The sequence below is a fragment of the Ranitomeya variabilis genome, chromosome 2 (genome assembly GCF_051348905.1).
Source record: "Ranitomeya variabilis isolate aRanVar5 chromosome 2, aRanVar5.hap1, whole genome shotgun sequence".
In the NCBI taxonomy this organism is placed as follows: Eukaryota; Metazoa; Chordata; class Amphibia; order Anura; family Dendrobatidae; genus Ranitomeya; species Ranitomeya variabilis.
The window spans coordinates 447298410-447322321 of NC_135233.1; the positions used below are offsets into that span (position 1 = coordinate 447298410).

At 42.5% G+C, this 23912-nt stretch overlaps 1 protein-coding gene across 1 annotated transcript in view; it reads right to left on the reverse strand.

Moving 5' to 3' along the window:
* DHCR7 (7-dehydrocholesterol reductase) overlaps positions 1-23912 on the reverse strand; it is a 53961-nt gene that overhangs the window by 15600 nt on the left and 14449 nt on the right. Inside the window, exons 2-6 of the mRNA XM_077287219.1 lie at positions 14755-14853; positions 13451-13673; positions 12873-12963; positions 3000-3213; positions 365-569 (exon numbers count right to left, since the gene is read on the reverse strand). Of these exons, the coding sequence (XP_077143334.1) occupies positions 365-569; positions 3000-3213; positions 12873-12963; positions 13451-13673; positions 14755-14846 (825 nt within the window). The 5' untranslated portion in view covers positions 14847-14853. The remainder of the gene's footprint in view (positions 1-364; positions 570-2999; positions 3214-12872; positions 12964-13450; positions 13674-14754; positions 14854-23912) is intronic.

A 23912-nucleotide genomic window follows, 5' to 3' on the forward strand; every position in this document is an offset into this window, starting at 1 on the left:
CTATTTACTTGGAGTCAATGGCTGAAAACCTTTACCACCTGCATTCAGTAACATGTGCAGATATAAGTGCATGTTCACACTGTGGCCATTAATAAACACAACCTGGTACCGGAGACGACACTGCTCAGTGGTGATCCCCACACACCGGCCACCTGGGCTGCTATGTACACAAGGCGGTGACTGGAGCAGATCCGCTGTGTACGACAACGGGAGCAGACTTACGGAGCACGACAATAACAAACTGGTGCATTTTGCAAACTTGAAAGTGTCTAGAAGGGCACTAATACTGCCTGAAATACTTAATAACTGTTTGTTACTTTAATGAAAGTAGACAGTAGAAGTCAGAGTTGATCACTGACCATACCTGCAGGATGTTAACAAGAATCATGGAGTTTGTGACTTGCCCATACAGCTCTTGCTGTTTTGCGGCATAAGACAGGTTGATTAAAGTCCAGGCGACAATTCCGGGACGTCCGTTAAAGAAAAGCTTAAAGTCAAACCATTTCCCAATGCGAGGGTTAAATTCAATCCCCATCATGTAGTCATAGATAAAGTTACCAGTGAATTTACTGAAAAAAAAGAGAATTAAAATTTAAAACAGATCATAGATCTTTATAAAATAAAATGTTTTCACTTTTTTTGTCATCTTCCTATGCAAGATGTAGAGTGGCAGTGGTGTCATTTGCATGGCGTTTTTTTTTATTCCAAGTCTTTCTTGACTTTGTGGCTCCTCAGTCATACTAAGGTCACATGAAAGTCACATAAGTCTGCATATTGCTATGGAGCGTGACTGTCAGGAAACAAAATCTATGTGTGACGCCAAGACATGAGTATATATCTATATAATTGTGATTGTGTCAAAATTGCAATGGTTGATTTTAAGGAAAGAAAAGAAAACACAATTCTTCCTATTTATTCGATGAACTAGCAAATTTTGTGAATGGGGTGGAGCAATTGGCTCATTTATAATAACATACTGTATATTAACATATCTGCAGCTTAGGAACCGTCACATATCTGATAATATAAGAAAGGCGAGAGGAACCCGCCGTAAGTGCACATATGCATAAGACTACGTTCACACCTAAGTTCAGATATTCCTTTTGTTTGATCTATTTTGATCAACAGACAAATGGAACTTATGTCTCAAATGGATATGAAATTATGTCCATAATTGATGCAAATGGAAGCAGAGGGACCCCAATGATTACTTTGAGTTGCGTCTAGGTATCGTTAGGTGATAAGACACATGACGGAACACACAGACGGAACCAGAATTGTCAGACTCTGAATGTCTAAGTAGACATGTGAACGTAGCCTTAGGCGAAAGTCGGCCATATCTTCTAATATTGGCAGTACTAGCTGACCATCTAATGTGTTAGTGGGGTTTCCCAAATTATCCCCGATGGTAAATTTAATCCTTTGTTCTAATGGGAAGTTCCCCCAAAAGGAGTGTCACAGTGGCATACTCCCAGCCACTTACTTCAGTGTTCATGTCTACGGGAGAGTCGGGATGAATATCTGTTGGCTTAATGAGTCCTCGCCTGATTACTGCCTATGGTGTAAGGGCACCATAAGAGTTGACAATCTAAACATAGTGGTAATGTCATCACTTCTATGGTGTGGAATATAAGAGACAATGTTACCTGTCAGATGCCCATAATGGAGTATAACAATGCTCCACTGTCACGCCGTGACGGTCTCTGGCAAGGAAGGGGGGCCTCAAACTGTCCCTGGAACTGGGACCCTAACTATACCTGTCCTAGGGGTACTCTTGAAGGTAGAGTGGCCCGAATCTCTGACCTTACTATACTCCTGTTAAACCCTGACCTGCCCCCTCCCCCACTCCATAAGGCAAGGGACAGAAATGTAATGTAAACAAGATACAAAGACAAAACAGGGATAACAGAAAACCTCTTTCATACAAAAGCAATAGAGGAGGATAGTGACAGGGAGGAATAAACTAAGTGGGAACAGGGACCAGGAGATAAACACACATACTACAGCAAACCACAAATCATTACTACAACAACTCTACTCGAACCACTTAGCTTTAGTACGCAGCACATGAAAACAAATCATTTAACGGCAGGGACAAGAAGGTCTGACCATTTTACATAGGATGAAGTAATGACCAGATCAGAAGCAACCGAAATGGAGCTGCATGTTTCTGATCAGCATAGAATGGGTCGTGAATCTCTTCAGCACCAGAAGAAACTAAATCCATTTAATATGAGACACAAATCACACCATCTCTAAAGAAGACCTGCGATTCATTTCCCAGTGTGACCGTCTAACTCCAGGTCTTCCAGGAGGACGGGACACCCTTGTGACATCAACAGTGTATCTGTATACTCCCATAAACCATACGATTGTGTCACGGGTATGTCAGAAGCTGCAGACAGTCGCACTGCATATAGCTGCAGAAGGTCTCTGCGTTTTGACTTTGCAGACACCTTCTTAACTCTTCTGTCTCTTTGACCCAGTGGCAACCTTTCTCCAGCTCTAATTGACACATCTGGACTGGGGTGTCTATAGACTCCCAACCTGCTGTTGGGACTCTCCGGTGATATTTCCATTTCCCCCCGTTAAGGCTTGGAGCTATAGCAGTCGGCTATCTTCTTTGGTGTTGCTGGAGGATGTCTGTGTTACATTTCTGAGTCTTCTCAGGATAAATGTTCCCCTTGTTGGTCTATCCCAGCTGTCATAAGTGGTAGTGGGGATTGACTAGTGCTTTTCCCGTCCTTCCCTAAGCAGGGCTTATCGCCAGGGTGAGGCAGAGATTAGGTTTCTGCTCAGCAATAGGTGCAGAACCTATATAGGGACATTTAGGGCAGACAAGATGACGTTAGATCTGCCTAGGGGTCTCCACTCCCCCTTCCCTAGTGTTGGGCTCCTTCCCCTCATCCCTTCTTGTTTCACTTAGTGTCTCCTACACTGTGAGTGACAGATTGGGGAGCTGAATGTCACTTTCATAGTTCTACTGAAGGTTTTCTTACCGATCCTTGACGTTGGTTGGGAACAAATAGGCTTTGATCATTGCAAATGTAGAGACGGAGTACCCTAGTACATTTGTACACCATAATAAGGGAATCCAATTGTCAATGATGATGGTGGGAGAGAACCAGTGGAAATAATAGGCGTTAGCAATCCAGAGAATGTGTGTTACGATCCAGGCCTGAAGTCCATTGATCTGGTACTTGTTAACGATACCTGAGAAAAGACAGAGTATCGGGTTATTTGCATAAGTAACCTACTGATATTGGGAATGACACTCAATATCAAAATTGCAAGGTCGCATTGTAACACTGCAAGTAATGATTATAATTGTGGTTGCAATAGTACAACATTTGTAAAAAATTGGAACCTGCTGGATTGTTTGGTCACAGATCAGAAGCCATAAGCATTTTATTTTGCATAAGGTTAAATGCAATTCAGGTGTGAATCCCTTGCAACATATCTAATTTGTGTTTCAAATCCTAACCTTTACGCCAAAACCATGCTATAAATGCTGGGCAACCACAATGCAGCAACAAATAACATACACATTTTTTTTTGGGGGGGGGCGTTTTGGGACTGATGCAATTTAATTAAACTTATGTACAAGGAACAAAAGTGACACCTAAAGATATATGACCATGAAGAAATGGGTTAAAACAGTGTCAGTAGGAAAGGAGTGCAAACCACTAGGATCAATTAAAAAAAAAAAAAAAAAAACACAAAAAAAGGGGGAAAACCAAGTACCGGTTTAATGGCAGACTTGAAGTAGAAGGGCAAAACAAATTGTTAAAATGGCCTTTATTATAACAAGTATCAGGGCAAATGGTGGTACAAAGGCTCACACATAAGTATGATAAGGGGAGCTTATACCCCTGATGAAGGTTGGTCCGAAATGCGTGTCGGGGTCTGGCGCCACGCATCTCCATCAGTACACCATATCCTCTGGTATGTACTACCCTGCCATGAGCTATTCTTAACCATGTGTCATACAACCATGTGCCATACTACTACCATTTAATTATATTGGCAGGTGCATGTACAGTACGGAGCAAAAGTTTGGACACACCTTCTCATTTAAAGATTTTTCTGTATTTTCATGACTATGAAAATTGTAAATTCACACTGAAGGCATCAAAACTATGAATTAACACATGTGGAATTATATACCTACTTAACAAAAAAGTGTGAAACAACTGAAAATATGTCTTATATTCTAGGTTCTTCAAAGTAGCCACCTTTTGCTTTGATGACTGCTTTGCACACTCTTGGCATTCTCTTGATGAGCTTCAAGAGGTAGTCACTGGAAATGGTCTTCCAACAATCTTGAAGGAGTTCCCAGAGATGCTTAGCACTTGTTGGCCCTTTTGCCTTCACTCTGCGGTCCAGCTCACCCCAAACCATCTCAATTGGGTTCAGGTCTGGTGACTGTGGAGGCCAGGTCATCTGGCGTAGCACCCCATTACTCTCCTTCTTGGTCAAATAGCCCTTACACAGCCTGGAGGTGTGTTTGGGGTCATTGTCCTGTTGATACATAAATTATGGTCCAACTAAACGCAAACCGGATGGAATAGCATGCCACTGCAAGATGCTGTGGTAGCCATACTGGTTCAGTATGCCTTCAATTTTGAAAAAATCCCCAACAGTGTCACCAGCACAGCACCCCCACACCATCACACCTCGTCCTCCATGCTTCACGGTGGGAACCAGGCATCCGTTCACCTTTTCTGCGTCGCACAAAGACACGGTGGTTGGAACCAAAGATGTAAAATTTGGACTCATCAGACCAATGCACAGATTTCCACTGGTTTAATCTCCATTCCTTGTGTACTTTAGCCCAAACAAGTCTCTTCTGCTTGTTGCCTGTGGTTTCCTAGCAGCTATTTTATCATTAAGGCCTGCTGCACAAAGTCTCCTTTTAACAGTTGTTGAAGAGATGTGTCTGCTGCTAGAACTCTGTGTGGCATTGACCTGGTCTCTAATCTGAGCTGCTGTTAACCTGCGATTTCTGAGGCTGGTGACTCGGATAAACTTATCCTCAGAAGCAGAGGTGACTCTTGATCTTCCTTTCCTGGAGCGGTCCTCATATGAGCCAGTTTTTTTGTAGCGCTTGATGGTTTTTGCAACTGCACTTGGGGACACTTTCAAATTTTCTTAATTTTTCAGACTGACCTTTATTTCTTAACCCGTTCCCGACCTGTGATGCAGCGTATGCGTCATGAAAGTCGGGTGAAAGGTTTAACTGTAATTTCACCCGACCTGCAGGGACAGGTGGAGTGGTACTTCAGCCCAGGGGGGGTGGCTTGGCCCCCCCCCCCCAGTGGCTGCGATCGCTCTGTTTCACTTTCAATCAGAGCAATCGTAATATTTCACTAATGAAGATTGGTGAAATATTACAATCCAGCCATGTCCGATGCTGCAATATCATCGGTCATGGCTGCAGACCACGATCTGCCACCGCCAACGATCTCCTCCCCTCCATCCTCAGTCCTGTCATCTACTGTCCTCTGCTCCCCTCTGTCCTCCTGTCCGCTCCCCCGTACTCTAATCCCACCCCTGTGCTCCGATCCCACCCCCCATACTTACCGGCCTCCGGTGCCCCTCCCGGTGTCCGTCCATCTTCTGCATTGGCGCAGCCATCTTCCAAAACGGCGGGCGCATGCGCAGTGCACCCGCTGAATCTGCCGTCCGGCAGATTCATTCCAGGTACATTTTGATCACTGTGATAGAACCTATCACAGTGATCAAAATAAAAAAAATAGTAAATATACCCCCCCTTTATCACCCCCATAGGTAGGGACAATAATAAAATAAAGAAAATATATTTACTTTTTTTTTTCCACTAGGGTTAGAACTAGGGTTAGGGTTGCAATTAGGGTTAGGGTTAGAATTAGGCTATGTGCACATGGTATGGATTTGGCTTTGGATTCGTAGCAGTTGTTCATCACGTTTACAGTACCATGTAAACCTATGGAAAACCAAATCCGCTGTGCCCATGGTGCGGAAAATACTGCGCGGAAACGCTGCATTGTATTTTCCGCAGCATGTCAATTCTTTGTGTGGATTCCGCAGCATTTTACACCTGTTCCTCAATAGAAATCTGCAGGTGAAATCCACACCTTACAAAATTCTGTGAAGCACTTGGGGGCTCAAAGTGCTCACCACACATCTAGATAAGTTCCTTGGGGGGTCTAGTTTCCAAAGTGGGGTCACTTGTGGGGGGTTTCTACTGCTTAGGCACATCAGGGGCTCTGCAAACGCAACGTGACGCCCGCAGACCAATCCATCTGTCTGCATTTCAAAACGTCACTACTTCCCTTCTGAGCCCCGACGTGAGCCCAAACAGTGGTTTACCCCGACATATGGGGTATCAGTGTAATCAGGACAAACTGGGCAACAACTATTGGGGTCCAATTTCTCCTGTTACCCTTGTGAAAATAAAAAATTGCTTGCTAAAAAATAATTTTTGAGGAAAGAAAAATAATTTTTTATCTTCACGGCTCTGCGTTATAAACTTCTGTGAAGCACTTGGGGGTTTAACCCCTTAGTGACAGAGCCAATTTGGTACTTAATGACCGAGCCATTTTTTACAATTCTGACCACTGTCACTTTATGAGGTTATAACTCTGGAACGCTTTAACGGATCCCGCTGATTCTGAGACTGTTTTTTCGTTACATATTGTACTTCATGTTAGTGGTAACATTTCTTCGATATTACTTGCGATTATTTATGAAAAAAATGGAAATATGGCGAAAATTTTTTAAATTTTGCAATTTTCAAACTTTGTATTTTTATGCCCTTAAATCAGAGAGATATGTCACACAAAATAGTTAATAAAGAACATTTCCCACATGTCTACTTTACATCAGCACAATTTTGGAAACAACATTTTTTTTTGTTAGGGAGTTATAAGGGTTAAAACTTGACCGGCAATTTCTCATTTTTACAACACCATTTTTTTTAGGGACCACATCACACTTTGAGGGGTCTATATGATAGAAAATAACCAAGTGTGACACCATTCTAAAAACTGCACCCCTCAAGGTGCTCAAAACTACATTCAAGAAGTTAATTAACCCTGTACGTGCTTCACAGGAACTGAAACAATGTGGAAGGAAAAAATTAACATTACTTTTCTTTGCAAACATTTTAATTCAGAACCATTTTTTTTTATTTTCACAAGTGTAAAAACAGAAATTTAACCATAAATTTTGTTGTGCAATTTCTCCTGAATACGCCGATACCCCATATGTGGGGGTAAACCACTGTTTGGGCGCACCGCAGAGCTTGGAAGAGAAGGAGCGCCGTTTGACTTTTTCTATGCAGAATTGGCTGGAATTGAGATCGGATGCCATGTCATGTTTAGAGAGCCCCTGATGTGCCTAAACAGTGGAAACGCTCCACAAGTGACACCATTTTGGAAACTAGACCCCTTAAGGAACTTAACTAGATGTGTGTTGGACACTTTGAGCCCTCAAGTGCTTCACAGAAGTTTATAAAGTAGAGCCGTGAAAATAAAAAATCGCATTTGTTTACACAAAAATGATCTTTTCGCCCACAAATTCTTATTTTCACAAGGGTAACAGGAGAAATTAGACCACAAAAGTTGTTGTGCAATTTCTCCTGAGTACGTCGATACCTCATATGTGGGGGTAAACCGCTGTTTGGGCGCACCGCAGAGCTTGGAAGAGAAGGAATGTCGTTTTACTTTTTCAATGTAGAATTGGCTGGAATTGAGATCGGACGCCATGTCGCATTTGGAGAGCCCCTGATGTGCCTAAACAGTGGAAACCCCCCACAAGTGACACCATTTTGGAAACTAGACCCCTTAAGGAACTTAGCCAGATGTGTGGTGAGCACTTTAAACCCCCAGGTGCTTCACAGAAGTTTATAACGTAGAGCCGTGAAAATAAAAATATCGCATTTTTTTCAACAATAATGATCTTTTTGCCCCCAAATTTTTATTTTCACAAGGGTAACAGGAGAAATTAGACCACAATAGTTGTTGGGCAATATCTCCTGAGTACGTCGATACCCCATATGTGGGGGTAAACCACTGTTTGGGTGCACTGCAGAGCTTGGAAGAGAAGGAGTGCCGTTTTACTTTTTCAATGAAGAATTGGATGGAATTGAGATCGGACGCCATGTCGCGTTTGGAGAGCCCCTGATGTGCCTAAACAGTAGAAACCCCCCACAAGTGACCCCATTTTGGAAACTAGACCCCTTAAGGAAATTATCTAGATGTGTGGTAAGCACTTTAAACCCCCAAGTGCTTCACAGAAATTTATAACGTAGAGCCGTGAAAATAAAAAATCCTTTTTTTTCCTCAAAAATGATTTTTTTTAGCCTGCAATTTTTTATTTTCTCAAGGGTAACAGGAGATATTGGACCCCAAAATCTGTTGACCAGTTTGTCCTGAGTACGCTGATACCCCATATGTGGGGGGGCACTGTTTGGGCACCCATCAGGGCTCGGAAGGGAAGGAGCGCGCTTGGAATGCAGACTTTGATGGGATGGTCTGCGGGCGTCATGTTGCATTTGCAGAGCTCCTGATGTACCTAAACAGTAGAAACCCCCCACAAGTGACCCCATTTTGGAAACTAGACCCCCCAAAGAGCTTATCTAGATGTGTGGTGAGCACTATGAACCCCCAACTGCTTCACAGAAGTTTATAATGTAGAGCCACAAAAGTAAAAAAATCATATTTTTTCCACAAAAATGATCTTTTCACACCCAAATTTTTACTTTCACAAGGGTAACAGGAGAAATTGGACCCCAAAATTTATTGTGCAATTTATGCTGAGTACACTGATACCCCATGTGTGGGGGTAAACCACTGTTTGGGCGCATGGCAGAGCTCGGAAGGGAAGGAGCGCCGTTTTGGAATGCAGACTTTGATAGAATGGTCTGTGGGCGTTATGTTGCGTTTGCAGAGCCCCTGATGTCCTAAACAGTAGAAACCCCCCACAAGTGACCCCATTTTGGAAACTAGACCCCCCAAGGAACTTATCTAGATGGGTTGCGAGAACTTTGAATGCCTAAGTGCTTCACAGAAGTTTATAATGCAGAGTCGTGAAAATAAAAAATATTTTTTTTTCCACAAAAAATATTTTTTAGCCCCCAAGTTTTTATTTTCACAAGGGTAACAGGAGAAATTGGACCCCAAAAGTTGTTGTCCAATTTATCACGAGTACGCTGATGCCCCAAATGTTTGGGTAAACCACTGTTTGGGCGCACGGCAGAGCTCAGAAGGGAGGGAGCACCATTTGACTTTTTGAGCGCAAAATTGGCTGTGGCGTTTAGGGACCCCCTGATGTACCTAAACAGTGGAAACCCCCCAATTCTAACTCCAACCCTAACCCCAACACACCCCTAACCCTAATCCCAACCCGATCCATAATCCTAATCACAACCCTAACCCCCAAAACACCCCTAACCCTAATCCCAAAGCTAACCATAACCCTTAATCAAAACCCTAAACCCAACACACCCCTAATCCTAATCTCAACCCTAACCTCAAAACCTAACCCTAATCCCAATACACCCCTAACCCTAATCCCAACCCTAACCTTAACCCTAATCCCAAACCTAACCCTAATCCCAAACCTAACCCTAATCCCAAATGTAACCCTAATGCCAACCCTAATCCAAACCCTAATCCCAACTCTAACCCTAACTTTAGCCCCAACCCTAACCCTAGCTCTAACCCTAGCCCTAACCCTAAGGCTATGTGCACACGTTGCGGATTTTGCTGCAGATCCGCAGCGTTTCCGCAGCTGCAGGTCCGCAGCAGTTTCCCATGAGTTTACAGTACAATGTAAACCTATGGGAAACATAAAACGCTGTGCCCATGCTGCGGAAAAAAACACACGGAAACGCAGCGGTTTACATTCCGCAGCATGTCACTTCTTTCTGCAGATTCCGCAGCGGTTTTACACCTGCTCCATAATAGAAAACCGCAGGGGAATCCGCACAAAAACCGCGGTACATCCGCGATAAATCCGCAGGAAAAACGCAGCGTTTTGGCCCTGCGGATTTATCAAATCCGCTGTGGAAAAATCCACAGAGAACCATTCTACGTGTGCACATATCCTAACCCTTCCCCTAACCCTAATCCTACCCCTAACCCTACCCCTTACCCTAACCCTACCCCTATCCCTAATTGGAAAATAGAAATACAAACATTTTTTTTATTTTATTATTTTTTCCTTACTAAGGGGTGATAAAGGGGAGGGTTATTTACTATTTTTTTTTTTATTTTGATCACTGTGATAGGATCTCACAGTGACCAACATAAAACAAGAGGAAGAATTTTCCTCTGCCGGCCGGCAGATCATGGCGGGCGCACTGCGCATGCGCCCATTTTCTTACCGGAGCAAGAAGCCGGCGGCCAGCATAAGAAGCAGGAGGACCCAGGGACACCGGTTAGTATAACAGGGTCCCCGATCCCGCTATTTCTCTGTCCTCTGATGTGCGATCACATCAGAGGACAGAGAATGACATCGCTTTTTTTTTTTTTGCGGTCGCAGGTAAACAGTTAATTGCCGGCGATCGCAAAACAGGGGTCGGTAAAAACCGACCCCGATCATGTTCTTTGGGGTCTCGGCTACCCCCTGGCAGCCGAGACCCCAAAGATGCTCCAGGCGGCGGGCGCACTGCGCATGCACCCACCATTTTTCTCCCGGAAAAAGATGGCGGCGCCCATCGGGAGCCACGAGGAGCACCAGGGGAGATAGGTAAGTATCGGGGGGCGATTTGGGACCCCATTTCTCTGTCCTCCGATGTGCGATCACATCGGAGGACAGAGAAATTAAATGGAAAATCGCGGGTTTTTTTTGTTGCGACCGCCGGTAAACAGTTAATTACCGGCGATCGCAACTCGGGGGTCGGTAAAAACCCCCCGAATCATATTCTCTGGGGTCTCGGCTACCCCCGGCAACAGAGACCCCAGAGAAAATCCGACTCTGGGGGGCGCTATTCACTTTTTCCACAGCGCCGTTAATTAACGGCGCTGTGGTTTAAGTACCCTTAAAGTTAAAAGGCGTATCGGCGGTCGTTAAGGGGTTAAAGTGGTCGCCGCACATCTAGATAAGTTCCTTGGGGGGTCTAGTTTCCAAAATGGGGTCACTTGTGGGGGAGCTCCAATGTTTAGGCACACAGGAGCTCTCCAAACTCGACATGGTGTCCGCTAAAGGTTGGAGCCAATTTTTCATTCAAAAAGTCACATAGTGCTCCTTCCCTTCCGAAACCTGTCGTGCGCCCAAACAGTGGTTCCCCCCCACATATGGGGTATCAAATATGGGGACAAATTGTACAATAACTTTCGGGGTCCAGTTTCTCCTTTTACCCTTGGGAATATAAAAAAATTGTTGCTCATTTTTGTGACTAAAGAGTTAAATTTTAATTTTTTCCCTCCATGTTTCTTTTGCTGCTGTGAAGCACCTGAAGGGTTAATAAACTTCTTGAATGTGGTTTTGAGCACCTTGAGGTGTGCAGGTTTTAGAATGGTGTCACTTTTGGGTATTTTCAGCCATACAGACCCCTCAAACTGACTTCAAATGTGATTTGGTCCCTAAAAAAAAATGGTTTTGTAAATTATGTTGTAAAAATGAGAAATTGCTGGTCAAATTTTAACCCTTATAACTTCCTAGCAAAAAAAAACAATTGTTTCCAATATTGTGCTGATGTAAAGTAGACATGTGGGTAATGTTATTTATTAACTATTTTGTGTCACATAACTCTCTGGTTTAACAGAATAAAAATTTTAAATTTGAAAATTGTGAAATTTTCAACATTTTCGCCAAATTTCCATTTTTTTCACAAATAAACACAAAAATTATTGACCTAAATTTACCACTAACATGAAGCCCAATATGTCACGAAAAAACAATCTCAGAACCGCTAGGATCCTTTGAAGAGTTCCTGAGTTATTACCTGATAAAGGGACACTGGTCAGAATTGCAAAAAATGGCCAGGTCATTAAGGTCAAAATAGGCTGTGTCATGAAGGGGTTAAAGTAATGATGGCCACTTGTTTTTCTTTACTTAGCTGCTTTTTTCTTGCCATAATACAAATTCTAACAGTCTGTTCAGTAGGACTATCAGCTGTGTATCCACCAGACTTCTGCACAACACAACTGATGGTCCCAACCCCATTTATAAGGTAAGAAATCCCACTTATTAAACCTGACAGGACACACCTGTGAAGTGAAAACCATTCCCGGTGACTATCTCTTGAAGCTCATCAAGAGAATGCCAAGAGTGTGCAAAGCAGTCATCAAAGCAAAAGGTGGCTACTTTGAAGAACCTAGAATATAAGACATATTTTCAGTTGTTTCACACTTTTTTGTTAAATATATAATTGCACATGTGTTAATTCATAGTTTTGATGCCTTCAGTGTGAATGTACAATTTTCATAGTCATCAAAATACAGAAAAATCTTTAAATGAGAAGGTGTGTCCAAACTTTTGCTCTGTACTGTATGTATATACGTACATCTATTATATATATTGAATTTATGCACTTTATTTTTTACCACTTCTCATATTTATATTGACATAAAATACCCTATACATGATCACAATTCATGCGTCCCCATGGTTGTCAATGGCATAATTGTATGTTTTTAAGTCACTTGTCTATGCAAAATATTCTTTGCCAAATCTGTGCTATCTACTATGTAACTCCATTGTATGTGTGCGCCTTTGTGCCACCATTTGCCCTGATACCTGTTATAATAAAGGCAATTTAATGCCATAACTGTAGCCTTATTTGCAGGATGTTTTACTAAGACATTATTGGACTTTAATGCATGATTTGGAATTTTTTTACAACATATAAGAATAAACTAAACAAAACGAATATGAAGACTCACCAGCCGGTGTCCGCGCTCCTTCTTGGACACCTCCTACATATCCTGGGAGGAATTTATGGCAGATATCCGGAAGCAACATGTACAGAAACACCTATAACAGTAACAAGGTTTTGTTGAAATCTGTTGTCCCAAAAAGTAATCTACTCATAAGTGTTTTGACCTTACACGTCTGGTGCCACTTATAAAGTAGAAAACAAACCATTGGATATTTTGGAAATGCATAATGGCCTTAACCTTGATTCCAACAATTGGTGATGCAGTAAAGCTTTCTCCATACCAATGGAGAAATTATTATCCTTTGTATGCTCAAAAATTGAAGTGGCATTGTTTGTCACAAGTGATATTGCCCATAGTTTTGCAACTTTTTGCCCCATTTGCATCAGACATAAAATAAAAAATAAAAATTGGCATGTCTTAGCAACAACAGAAAAGTGGTGGAACATTGTAGCGGAAACCTACGCCAGCTCACAGATAGTATAGATTCAATTTTTTGCTTCATGGACAGACCAAAGATGTGTCAAATTTATTATAAATGAGGACTAAACTCAGAAATTTTTTTATACATCATTTTTAGTTACCTGAAAAGAGACCCAGGCCGCATAGATGTAAACAGCCTTCCAGGAGATCAGCGGCGTCTTGTTCCATATGTCAGACAGCTGAGTTTTTCCCGAATACAAATCAAGGATGGGGCTGGTGAGAGCGCACTGGTATTGATCACACGACATCACAAAATAATAGACTATAAGTGGCGCAAACATCAGTAGGAAGATGACGCCACCCAACGAGAACCAGTCCACCTCCCTGCAAGAAATCAGGACAGATGAAGAATACGCTAGTCAGCATTTTTTTTTTCTTTTTATGCAAAAACTGTAGAAAACAAATATCTGATCATCTTCCTTAAACCAAGTAACTAAGCACTGTGTTCACATATTTATTTGTGATACCTGTTTTTAACCGAGCTGTCCCAAAAAGTCAAATATTTCCAGCAATTATTGACATGTTGGGAAATGGCTGGAGATATAATGGCAGCCATATTGTTTGTTATTCATCAGATATACCTAAGAAATGGATTAGTATTTTGACATCTTCATGGAAGTTGCATTGTGTCTATCCGTTCTCCCTTGGATGCAAGACTGCTGCCAGGAGGAGTTAATGAACGGTAGGTTGCATGTGTGTCCTGCCTTTCCATGCAAAGTTTTTCCATTATACACATTAGACGAAACTTGGCCGAACTCGACGATATCTACAGGATCGGGCCTACAGTCTAATTTGTATGGTAGTCTTCTAACTCTCTCCCAACAGATGATGTCAGGAGAGAGAAAGATCCAGCCCCAGGGGTTAGCGGAGTCTGGTTGCGCCGAGCGTTACTGTATATGGGGGAGTTGGGACAGATAGCTGTCAGACAATAGATCAACTATCTAATTAATATAGGGGTGTTGCTATCCACTACTCTTGGCACACAGTGAGTGCGCAAACGTCATCTCGCACACGCAGTGTCAGAGGCAGAGCGGGGAATGATGGGAGAGGGAGCGTCAGCTGACGCTCTCTCCTCCATCATTGCTTTGAACTGTACTGGCAGACGCCGACATAGTTCAAGGCGGCGGCGGTCCTGCTTTTGATCACGGTCTTTTGGCCTGGTGAGGACAGTCACTCCCACACTGACTTTTCCATGGGCACCATCTAACAGTTATCACATCTCCAATGATTGTTATAGACCCTTCAAATTCACTTCTGGTCCTGGCAACATGTCACTGGATGCAGACAAAATGTTATAAAAATCTGGACTTATTAACTTTATCAGTATACATTTATTTTTATTTAGTAACTAATAAAAGGGTGCTATTAATGAGATAAGGTAAAAGATTAGTTGTGATTTTCTTACCAGGCTCGCCCCCATTGGCCGTCATGATCTTTTGCACCATTGGCTATTTTTTTGTGCTCTCCCTTTGATGCATTTTTCCGGCGCTCACCCATTTTTATTCTGCAAGACAAAGAGAAAAAAAAGGCATGAAAATCTTCAACAAATCCACCATGTCTGAATGCAGACTTGTTGAGCTTTTTACTTTACATTAGAGTACTGACAAACATAGCAAGTACAGTTTGCAATTGCTCTCCTTTCTCTGATTTCCTGCAAAGTTTGTGCTCCTACAAAGCATCAAATCTTATCAAGTAGTGCTGCAGTATAAAGCATATGCATAGGTTATATTCATATAGCGCTTTAACCAGCCACTGGCTCTGCCAGAGGCAGGCAGAGGCACTTTGTGTTCTGCTGGACCACAATTTCACCATGTAGCTCTATTCGTGGTGGTCCCAGGATGCAGCCGACTGCGGTGTTTCAGTTATAATTACCATAAAACAATATTCCAGCAGAAGCCCTGATAAAACCATTCACTATTTTGCATCTGATATAGTCACTTTGGACTCTATCTGGCCTGAATCCCAGCAGTATTTGTCATTTAAAGAAAATAATGTGCCACGTTCTTGTGCACTGCCAGGATGGAGGCCAGAGTGATTTTATTAACCTCAAAATAGTAAATGGTGCCCTTTTTTTCAGAATCCTGTTTGCTGGTACTTCCAATTGAAACGCAGACACATTGCTCAGCAGGAGAGGGTTGTACTGTATGTGTGCACTTAGCCTAAAAAACGTACATACTCACCATCTGATGTCCGTCAGGTCCCTTGCCGTCTGCTTCCCGCTCTGACTGACTGCCGGCCGGAAAGTGAGAGCAGATCACAGCGGTGATGTCACCGCTGTGCTCTGCTCTCACTGTACGGCCGGATCTCAGTCAGAGCAGGAAGCGGACGGCAAGGGACCTGATGGACATCAGATGGTGAGTATGTACGTTTTTTTTTTTTTACTTTTACGCTGGTAACCACGGTAAACATTGGGTTACTAAGCGCGGCCCTGCGCTTAGTAACCCGATGTTTACCCTGGTTACCAGCGAACCTCAGCATCGTTGGTCGCTGGAGAGCGGTCTGTGTGACAGCTCCCCAGCGACCACACAACCACTTACCAACGATCACGGCCAGGTCGTATCGCTGGTCGTGATCGTTGGTAAATCGTTATGTGAGACGGTACCCTTACGGTACATTTACACAAGCTTTCCAAACAGGCTGCCAAATGAGCAAACTGCTTGCTTAAAAATCATTGTTCTCGGCAACACATTGTCCTGTGTAAACAGGACATGTGCTGCCGAGAACAATTATATTTTATACGTACAGAACGATCATATTAACGATTGGAAGAATGGTCAGCTTGTCTAAACCGGTCTATAATGTGACAGCAGATCATCTTCTATGTGGTTGTTTAATGGCCATGAATCCACCAGTGTGAATACACCATTAGTCTGCAATGCAGCTAAAGTCGGCCTGATATATCAGATAACTCTTTCTCTTTTGTCACTTCCATGCACAGTGATGTGGCAGAAACTTAATTCTAGAACAAGAAGTGTTTAATTCCAATATGTCTGATCCCTCTCTCCCCTGACAACATCTGTCGGGCGAGGATGGGGAGATACCCATTCACATTAGACAGTTAACATGTTGTGTCGAAATAGGCAGGTTCTTCTGAATTTATTTCTAGGGTATATGAAGAATTTACAGGGGTTATCCAGCATCAGTCGGTGTACAGCGCTACTGACTCGGCAGTGTCGGCACCCAGTATTGGCCGGAGCTGTCATGCAGAGAATGGTCACCGCACCAGTAGATTTTCTCATCTACCGATGCAAATGTGAGAAGCGCCAGAGTCATGGAACATAGCAAAAAAAATACCTACAACTGAAGAGAATAAGTAATATCTTTCCCAATGATCTAGTGACTAGACTATGTATTAGACTTCAGCTGAACATCCACTTTAACATCCTCTTAGTGCAAGAATCAGTTATTATTTTTCCATTTGCTTGCCTCGACGTTTGCTCAGTGACAAGTGTCACTTTACTTGAAGGAAATATGACATTTCCAATATGGCAATTATCAGAGGCTTCTTAGAGACTTGGATGGATGAAGCTTTAAAAGCATTCCTCCGACTGCACTTATAGTCAGGTGAGGCTGAGATGCCACTGAGTTATACGTTAGTCACATCCGCATCATCAGACAAGAATTAATCAACTGTATATTTTATGCAAATATGTTTTTAATAGCCCTAAGAAAGAATGGGAACGTTGTAGTCTGACTGATATTACAGGTTCCCAATTATGATGATGTAGGAATAGGTGAATGCACTGCCATGATAGAATCAATATTCTGACATAAGTATATATTATTTATGTAGGATGCTATAATAGTCACGGGGCATTGTACTAATGGAATGAATCTTCCTTTTAGGACAGTTGTATAAATTAAGGGGTTGTAACAAGATGTATGGAGATCACTAAGAGAAGATATCCTTATAAAAGGCACCAGGAAATGCTTCTTATTGATAGTGTGTACATACTGGGAAGCTGCCCTGTTGACAATGCTGATGTCACGCTGGGATGGTCTTCGTTAAGGGAGAGGGACCCCAAACTGTCCCTGAAACTGGGACCCTAACTATCCCTATTCCAGGGGTACTTTTGAAGGTAGAAAGGCCCGGGTGTCTGACCTTGCTACTGTTAAACCCTAATCTGTTCCCTACCCCACCCCTTGAGGCATGGGACAGAAATATAATGTTAACATGACATAAAGACAAAACAGGGATAACAGAAAACCTCTATCATACAAAAGCACTAACCATTGGCAACAATAGTGAGGAGGAAAGGGTCTGGGAGGAATAAACTAAATGGGAATAGGGACCAGAAGATAAACACACACATACTACAACAACTCCACTCCAACCACTTAGGTTTAGCACTCAGCACAGGAAGACTTATCTTTCAACGGCAGGGACTAACCTCCCAAATACAGTGTATATATAGAGGGAGGAAATGATAAGCAGATGCTGCTGAGAACAACCAGGCTGTATGGTCTCAGCCAGCATGGAAAGAGTCCTTAACCCTCTCAGCACCAAAGGAAAGGCAATCCATTTAAAATAGGACATGAATCATATCATCTCTACAGAAGAGTGAGATTCATTACCCGACTTGACCGCCTAACTCCAGGTCGTCAAGGGGGACGTGACACCTTCGTGACAGCTGATTATAGAGAAAGGTCCAGCAATGGAGCCCAAGGGCAATGTTTTACTTGAATAAAGGAATATCGGTAAATTAAGCAATTCGGCAGAACTGCAGGGACTTGTGCTTTAATCTTTGCACCATTGTTATCTTCTACGCTAGGTATTCTTATCAGTTAAATGATGTGGATCATATAAACTCAACCCTGCGATTACTGACGCACCCTCCAAGACATAATACACATGAGCTAGCTATACAAGGCAGCACAGTGCCCCAGTGGTCAGCACTGTTGCATTGCAGTGCTGGGATCCTGGGTTCAAATCCCACCAAGGACAATCTGCAAAGAGTTTGTATGTTCTCCCCGTGTTTGCGTAGGTTTGCTCTGGTTTCCTTCCACATTTCAAAGACATACTGGTAGAGAATTTAGATTGTGAGCCCGAATGGGGGCAGTGATAACAATGTCTGTAAAGTGCTCTGGAATATGATGGTGCTATAGAAGAAAAGCATAAGGGTATGTGCAGACGTTCAGTATTAGGCAGCGCTTTGGACGCAGCACATGTCTGCTGGGTCCAAAGCGCTGCCGGCTATTGAACGCAGCTCATTCCGCATGTGTTTATTGAACCGTGTGGATTCAACGCGCCCAATACGTTGTACGAGTGATATTTATCGTGCGGAGGCTCGCCTCTCCGCAACATAAATTGATATGCTGCAGTCTGGAAAGACGCGCCGCATGTCCGTCTCCGCAGGCAAGCCGCGGGCGTCGGTGCACGCATAGTAGATATGGGATTTCTTGAAATCCCGTCCACTATGCTGTAACATCTGGACACTGCGGATGTACGCAGCATCCAACCGGCAGCATTTACTGCTTGTGGGAACATACCCTCATAAATAAATACCTGCGCTTCAATACATATACACATCATTCTTGGCTGACAGTGCATCCTAATTGGCTGCCTGGTACATGTGGTGCAACTTATCCCATGGGAAGATTTTGCCTTGAAAGTTGCTGTGTATTTAGTCACAGATTTAGTTGCATTGATGTAAATCTAACGATTCTGCCAGGTACACAGCATTTCAATAATGTGCAACATGCCAATGACATTTTTGTAAAACTGTACTTTGTTGCAAATTTTTCACATACCATCATACAAAATAGAGGAAGCATAAAGGGAAACATCTGATTACCACTTTTGAGTGTGCAGCAGTTTCCTTTCAGACAGGATATCACTCTCTATTACTGTCAGTAATTTTATAAGAAAGCAGAGACTGTGAAGGTATTATCACAAGTTTTTTCAAGTTATTTAGTTTGCAATGTGCTTCTAATGGATTGTATCAGTTTGACACAGTTCCCAGCATAGGAATGTCCTTCATAAGTTTATCAGTTGCATCAGTTGTCTCCTTGTGCTGAAGTCCAGATGATTATTAAGGATTCATCAGGGAAAAGTAGACCTTGAAGAGGATCTGAAGGTCACAGGAGGAATAATAAAGGTAGTTGGAGAAAATGTGCTTCTTTTATGGGTGCTATGAATACATTAGCGGACTTGACCTCTTTTCTGTAAATGGGGTTTAACTATAATATCCCCCATGTCAGGTGTATACACTCAGGAGATATGCTCCCGACAGTGACCAGGGTCGGGACGAATGCCTGGGCATCCATCCTCTATTTGGACCAAGTGGAAAAATTAACCAATCGCAGGTGTCCACTCCAATTAATAATTAATGCAAAAGCAATATGCTCTTCTAGCTGTGTTTTTGCTGTATTTTTAGATGCGTTTTCTCTTTTTTTTATGCAGATTTAATGCAGGTTTTTTTAGCGAGCAAAGACTGCGGTTGCACGCGTAAACAAACAATTGTGATTTTACATGCGTTTTTTTCAGTCTATGGTGAAAAATGCATAAAAAAGTGCACTGTTTTGCACAGTTGGCATGAGTTTTCATGAAACTGGGAATGATATATTTTGAAATTAAATTCACTTTAGATGAATTGTTAAATTCAGAGGATTTTTCGCACAGAAAAACACAGCAGAAAGCAAAGCGACATGGGAATATGGCTGAGGCCAGGATCACACTTGCGAGTGTGATACGAGAAACTTGTGCGTCAATACCCGGCGCTGCCGCCGGCACTCGGGACCGGAGTGTGCGGCTGTATAGAAATACATGCAGCTGCACGCTTCAGTCCCGAGTGCTGGCGACAGTGTCGGGTGTTGATGCGCGAGTTTCTCGCATTACACTCGCAAGTGTGACCCCGGCATTAATAGGATAAACATTAGGGCAGCACGGTGGCTCAGTGGTTAGCTCTGCTGCATTGAAGTGCTGAGGTCCTGGATTCAAATCCCACCAAGGACAACATCTGCAAGTTGTCTGTATGTTCTTGTTGTGTTTGCGTGGGTTTCCTTCCAAAATTATACCGATAGGAAATCTAGACTGTGAGCCCCAATGGGGACAGTGATGATAATGTCTGTAAGGCGGTGTGGAATTAATGGTGATATATACGTGAGTAAAATAAATAATAAATGTTGAAGAAAGAAGAGTGTTTTAGGCAAAAACATTTCTGCACCCAACTCCCTGACTTTCATCCTGCAAGTATATTTCCATGCATAGAAATCACCATGCTTTTTCAGCATTTTTGGCTGGTGTGCATAAAAATATACAATAAGCATCTGCATTGTTTATTGCAATTTTGTTTTCTTTTGTGCTTTCCCTTTCTTATGCGTCTTTTTATATCCACAGCATATTAAAATGCATATTATAAACATTGCAATACTACACCTCACATTGTAAGATACAATTCTGTTCACTTTCAATGCTCATAAAACTTTGGACAGGTCATGAATAATTTGTCTATTTTTTTTAAATTTGTTTATTAATAACAAAATGGATCATGTTACATACACATTTGTTTTCAAGGCTTAAGCGTAATAAACAGTACATTGAAAGTATGTATTGGCAAGTGTATTACAAAATACTGTTCCATATATAACAAACGTTCTCTCAAAACTATAAAGTAAAGGAGTTTAAGTAATTTGTAACATATAGAGAAATGACATTTGAATTGTACCTATCCTTACTCTAACTACTAATATGCCGCAATTATCACATGCCTGTTGCCCGTGTGACGTCCCCACCCAGTACCAGAACCAGTCATATAATATCTACAGAGTGAGATGGGATGAATTCCATCTACCCCAAATTTTTTCAAATTTACCCGGACATCCCCTATTCTGGTATAATGTGCGTTCATACGGGATGATTGAGTTCACGAGGTCGATCCAAGTTCTCCGGGAGGGGCATAGGTTACCCATCCATCGTAGCGCTAGTGCCTTCCTTGCCATAAAAAGGGTCTCTCGCAAGAGGATAACAGTATAGTGATCCCAAGTCTCTTCCTCCCATACTCCAAATATACAAATTAGTGGATCAAGTGGGACGGGGAATGATAACAATAGTGTTAGCAAAGATGTTACCTCTTTCCAATAATGAGAAACAACAGGACAACTCCATATCATGTGGATAAAATCTGCGTCTGACGTATGACATCGCGGACACTCTGACGTTTGGAATCGGCCCATTTTATAGAGCCGTATCGGAGTTAAATATGCTTGATGCATTATGTATAACTGGGTCATCCTGTTATTAACTGATGGAGATACATTAATTGAAGATTCAAGAACGTCATCCCAATCCTCGTCCTGTACATTGGAGAGGAGTCCCCCCCACTTTCCCTTAATAGAATCAAGAATAGTTGTAGCTCCCGAAGATAGCAGATAAGTATATAGGGAGGAGATGAGTCCTTGAGGACCCTGAGAATTGAGGATCCCAATCAAAGGCAGAGAGGAAATAGCACGACCTGCACCTGAATGTCTCATATACGATTGAACAGCAGCTGACCTCAATTGAAGATATCGCACAAATTGGGACCTTGGTATACTATGTTTCGTCTGTAATTGCTCAAAAGACACAAAGATTTCCCCATTATATAAATCCCCTATTGAGGAGATACCAAGCGTCACCCAGAAGTCAGTGGACGGGTGCTTGGATAGTGCTAGAAAATAGCTATTGTTCCATAGAGGCATCTCCGCTATAATAGCTGTGAATTTAATAGTTTTTTTAATCTGCTTCCAAACTGAACGCGCCAAACGGAGCAAAGGTAGCAAACGTGGGACATTAGTTCTCTCCATCTCTAAAAAGTTTAGTGGGCAATCGATTTGGGCCGAGTGAAATAAGTGACTCTCAGAGTTGGGAGGGGACCTATCAGGCATCCATTTATTGAGGGCTTTAGCTTGACCAGCCAGATAATATAGATAAAAATCTGGCAACGCCGCCCCTCCCCCCCGTTTCTGACCTTGCAACGTGGACAGTTTAAGTTTGGGTCTGGAATTACCCCAAATGAAGGATGTAGTTTGCGAATTTGGTAAAAAAAGATTTAGGGACTGGGGCAGCACTGTGTTGGAGGGAGTAATTGAGTTTAGGGAGCAGTATCATTTTAATTAAATTAATACGACCCGCAACAGAGAGTGGGAGTTTAGACCAAATTGAAAATTTTGTTTTAACCAGTTCTACCAGAGGAAATATATTAAGTTGTAGGTCCAGCCTACCAAATTGAGAAATATATATGCCTAGGTATTTAAAGCTGGTGACAATAGGAAGGGAAGAGAGGGTCCCAAGGCGGGGCATAGGAGTATGGGAGAAAGGCATCAATGCGGACTTATCGCAATTTATGTATAGGCCAGAAAATCTACTAAATTTGTCTATAGTAGCAATTACCCGTGGCAGTGTTTCCTCCACTTTATCCATAAATATCACCATATCATCAGCATAAAGACCGATGGTGTCCACCCGGCCAGCTATATCTATACCACTAATATCTGGGGAAGACCTCACACGTATCGCCAATGCCTCTATTGCGAGAGCGAAGAGGGCCGGAGAGAGGGGACACCCCTGACGGGTACCTCTATGTAATGAGAAGGGTTTAGAAATTGTACCATTTACAATTAGACGGGCTTTAGGTTTAATATAAAGTAGACCCACCCACTTTAAGAATTTATCTCCGAAGCCGTATTTTTGCAAGCAGGCCAGAAGAAAGGGCCATTCAAGAGAGTCAAAGGCCTTAGCCGCATCCAGTGATGCCAGCGCCCAGGAATTATCTGGTACTAATTAACTATATTGGACTACCGACTGGACACGTCTAATATTGATGGAGGTGCTTCTACCTGGCATGAAGCCTGTTTGGTCTGGGTGTATAAGGTCTAGTATAATTGAGTTCAGTCTGACGGCTAAGATTTTAGTAAAGATTTTATAGTCTGCGTTTACCAATGATATTGGGCGGTAAGATCCGCATTCCAAAGAGTCCTTCCCCTCTTTTTTAAGTACAATAATGTTTGCCTCATAATAGGAATCTGGCATAGAGCCTGCCACCCACATCCCCCGGAATACTTTCAACAAAAGTGGAGCCAGGATACTACGATATTTCTTATATAGTTCAATGGGGAATCCGTCTGGACCAGGAGCTTTCCCAGAGGCCATATCCGCTATAGCATACTCGACCTCCTCCAAGGTAAAATCAGCATCTAAATAGGCTCGCTGAGCAGGGCTCAATACGGGAAATGTTAAATCCGATAGATAGTTCAAGTTTTCCGTGACATCAAAGTCACATTTGGATGAATATAATGACTGATAATATTAATGGAAACAGTGAAGTATCTCCTCTGTTGAGGACATCAATAGTCCTCCTGGTGTCCGAATCTGTAGTATAGTATTTGATATATTGTGCTGGCGTACCAGAAAAGCTAAAAATTTGCTAGCTTGGTTTCCCAATTCGAAATAAGATTGACGGGTAAAAAATAATTTGCGCTTGGACTTGGCGTCTGCATGCTGGACATATAGCCTCTGAGAAGATAACCACTCAAGTCTATTATCACTAGTAGGGTCAGATATATATGTAGATTCTGACTCCTTTA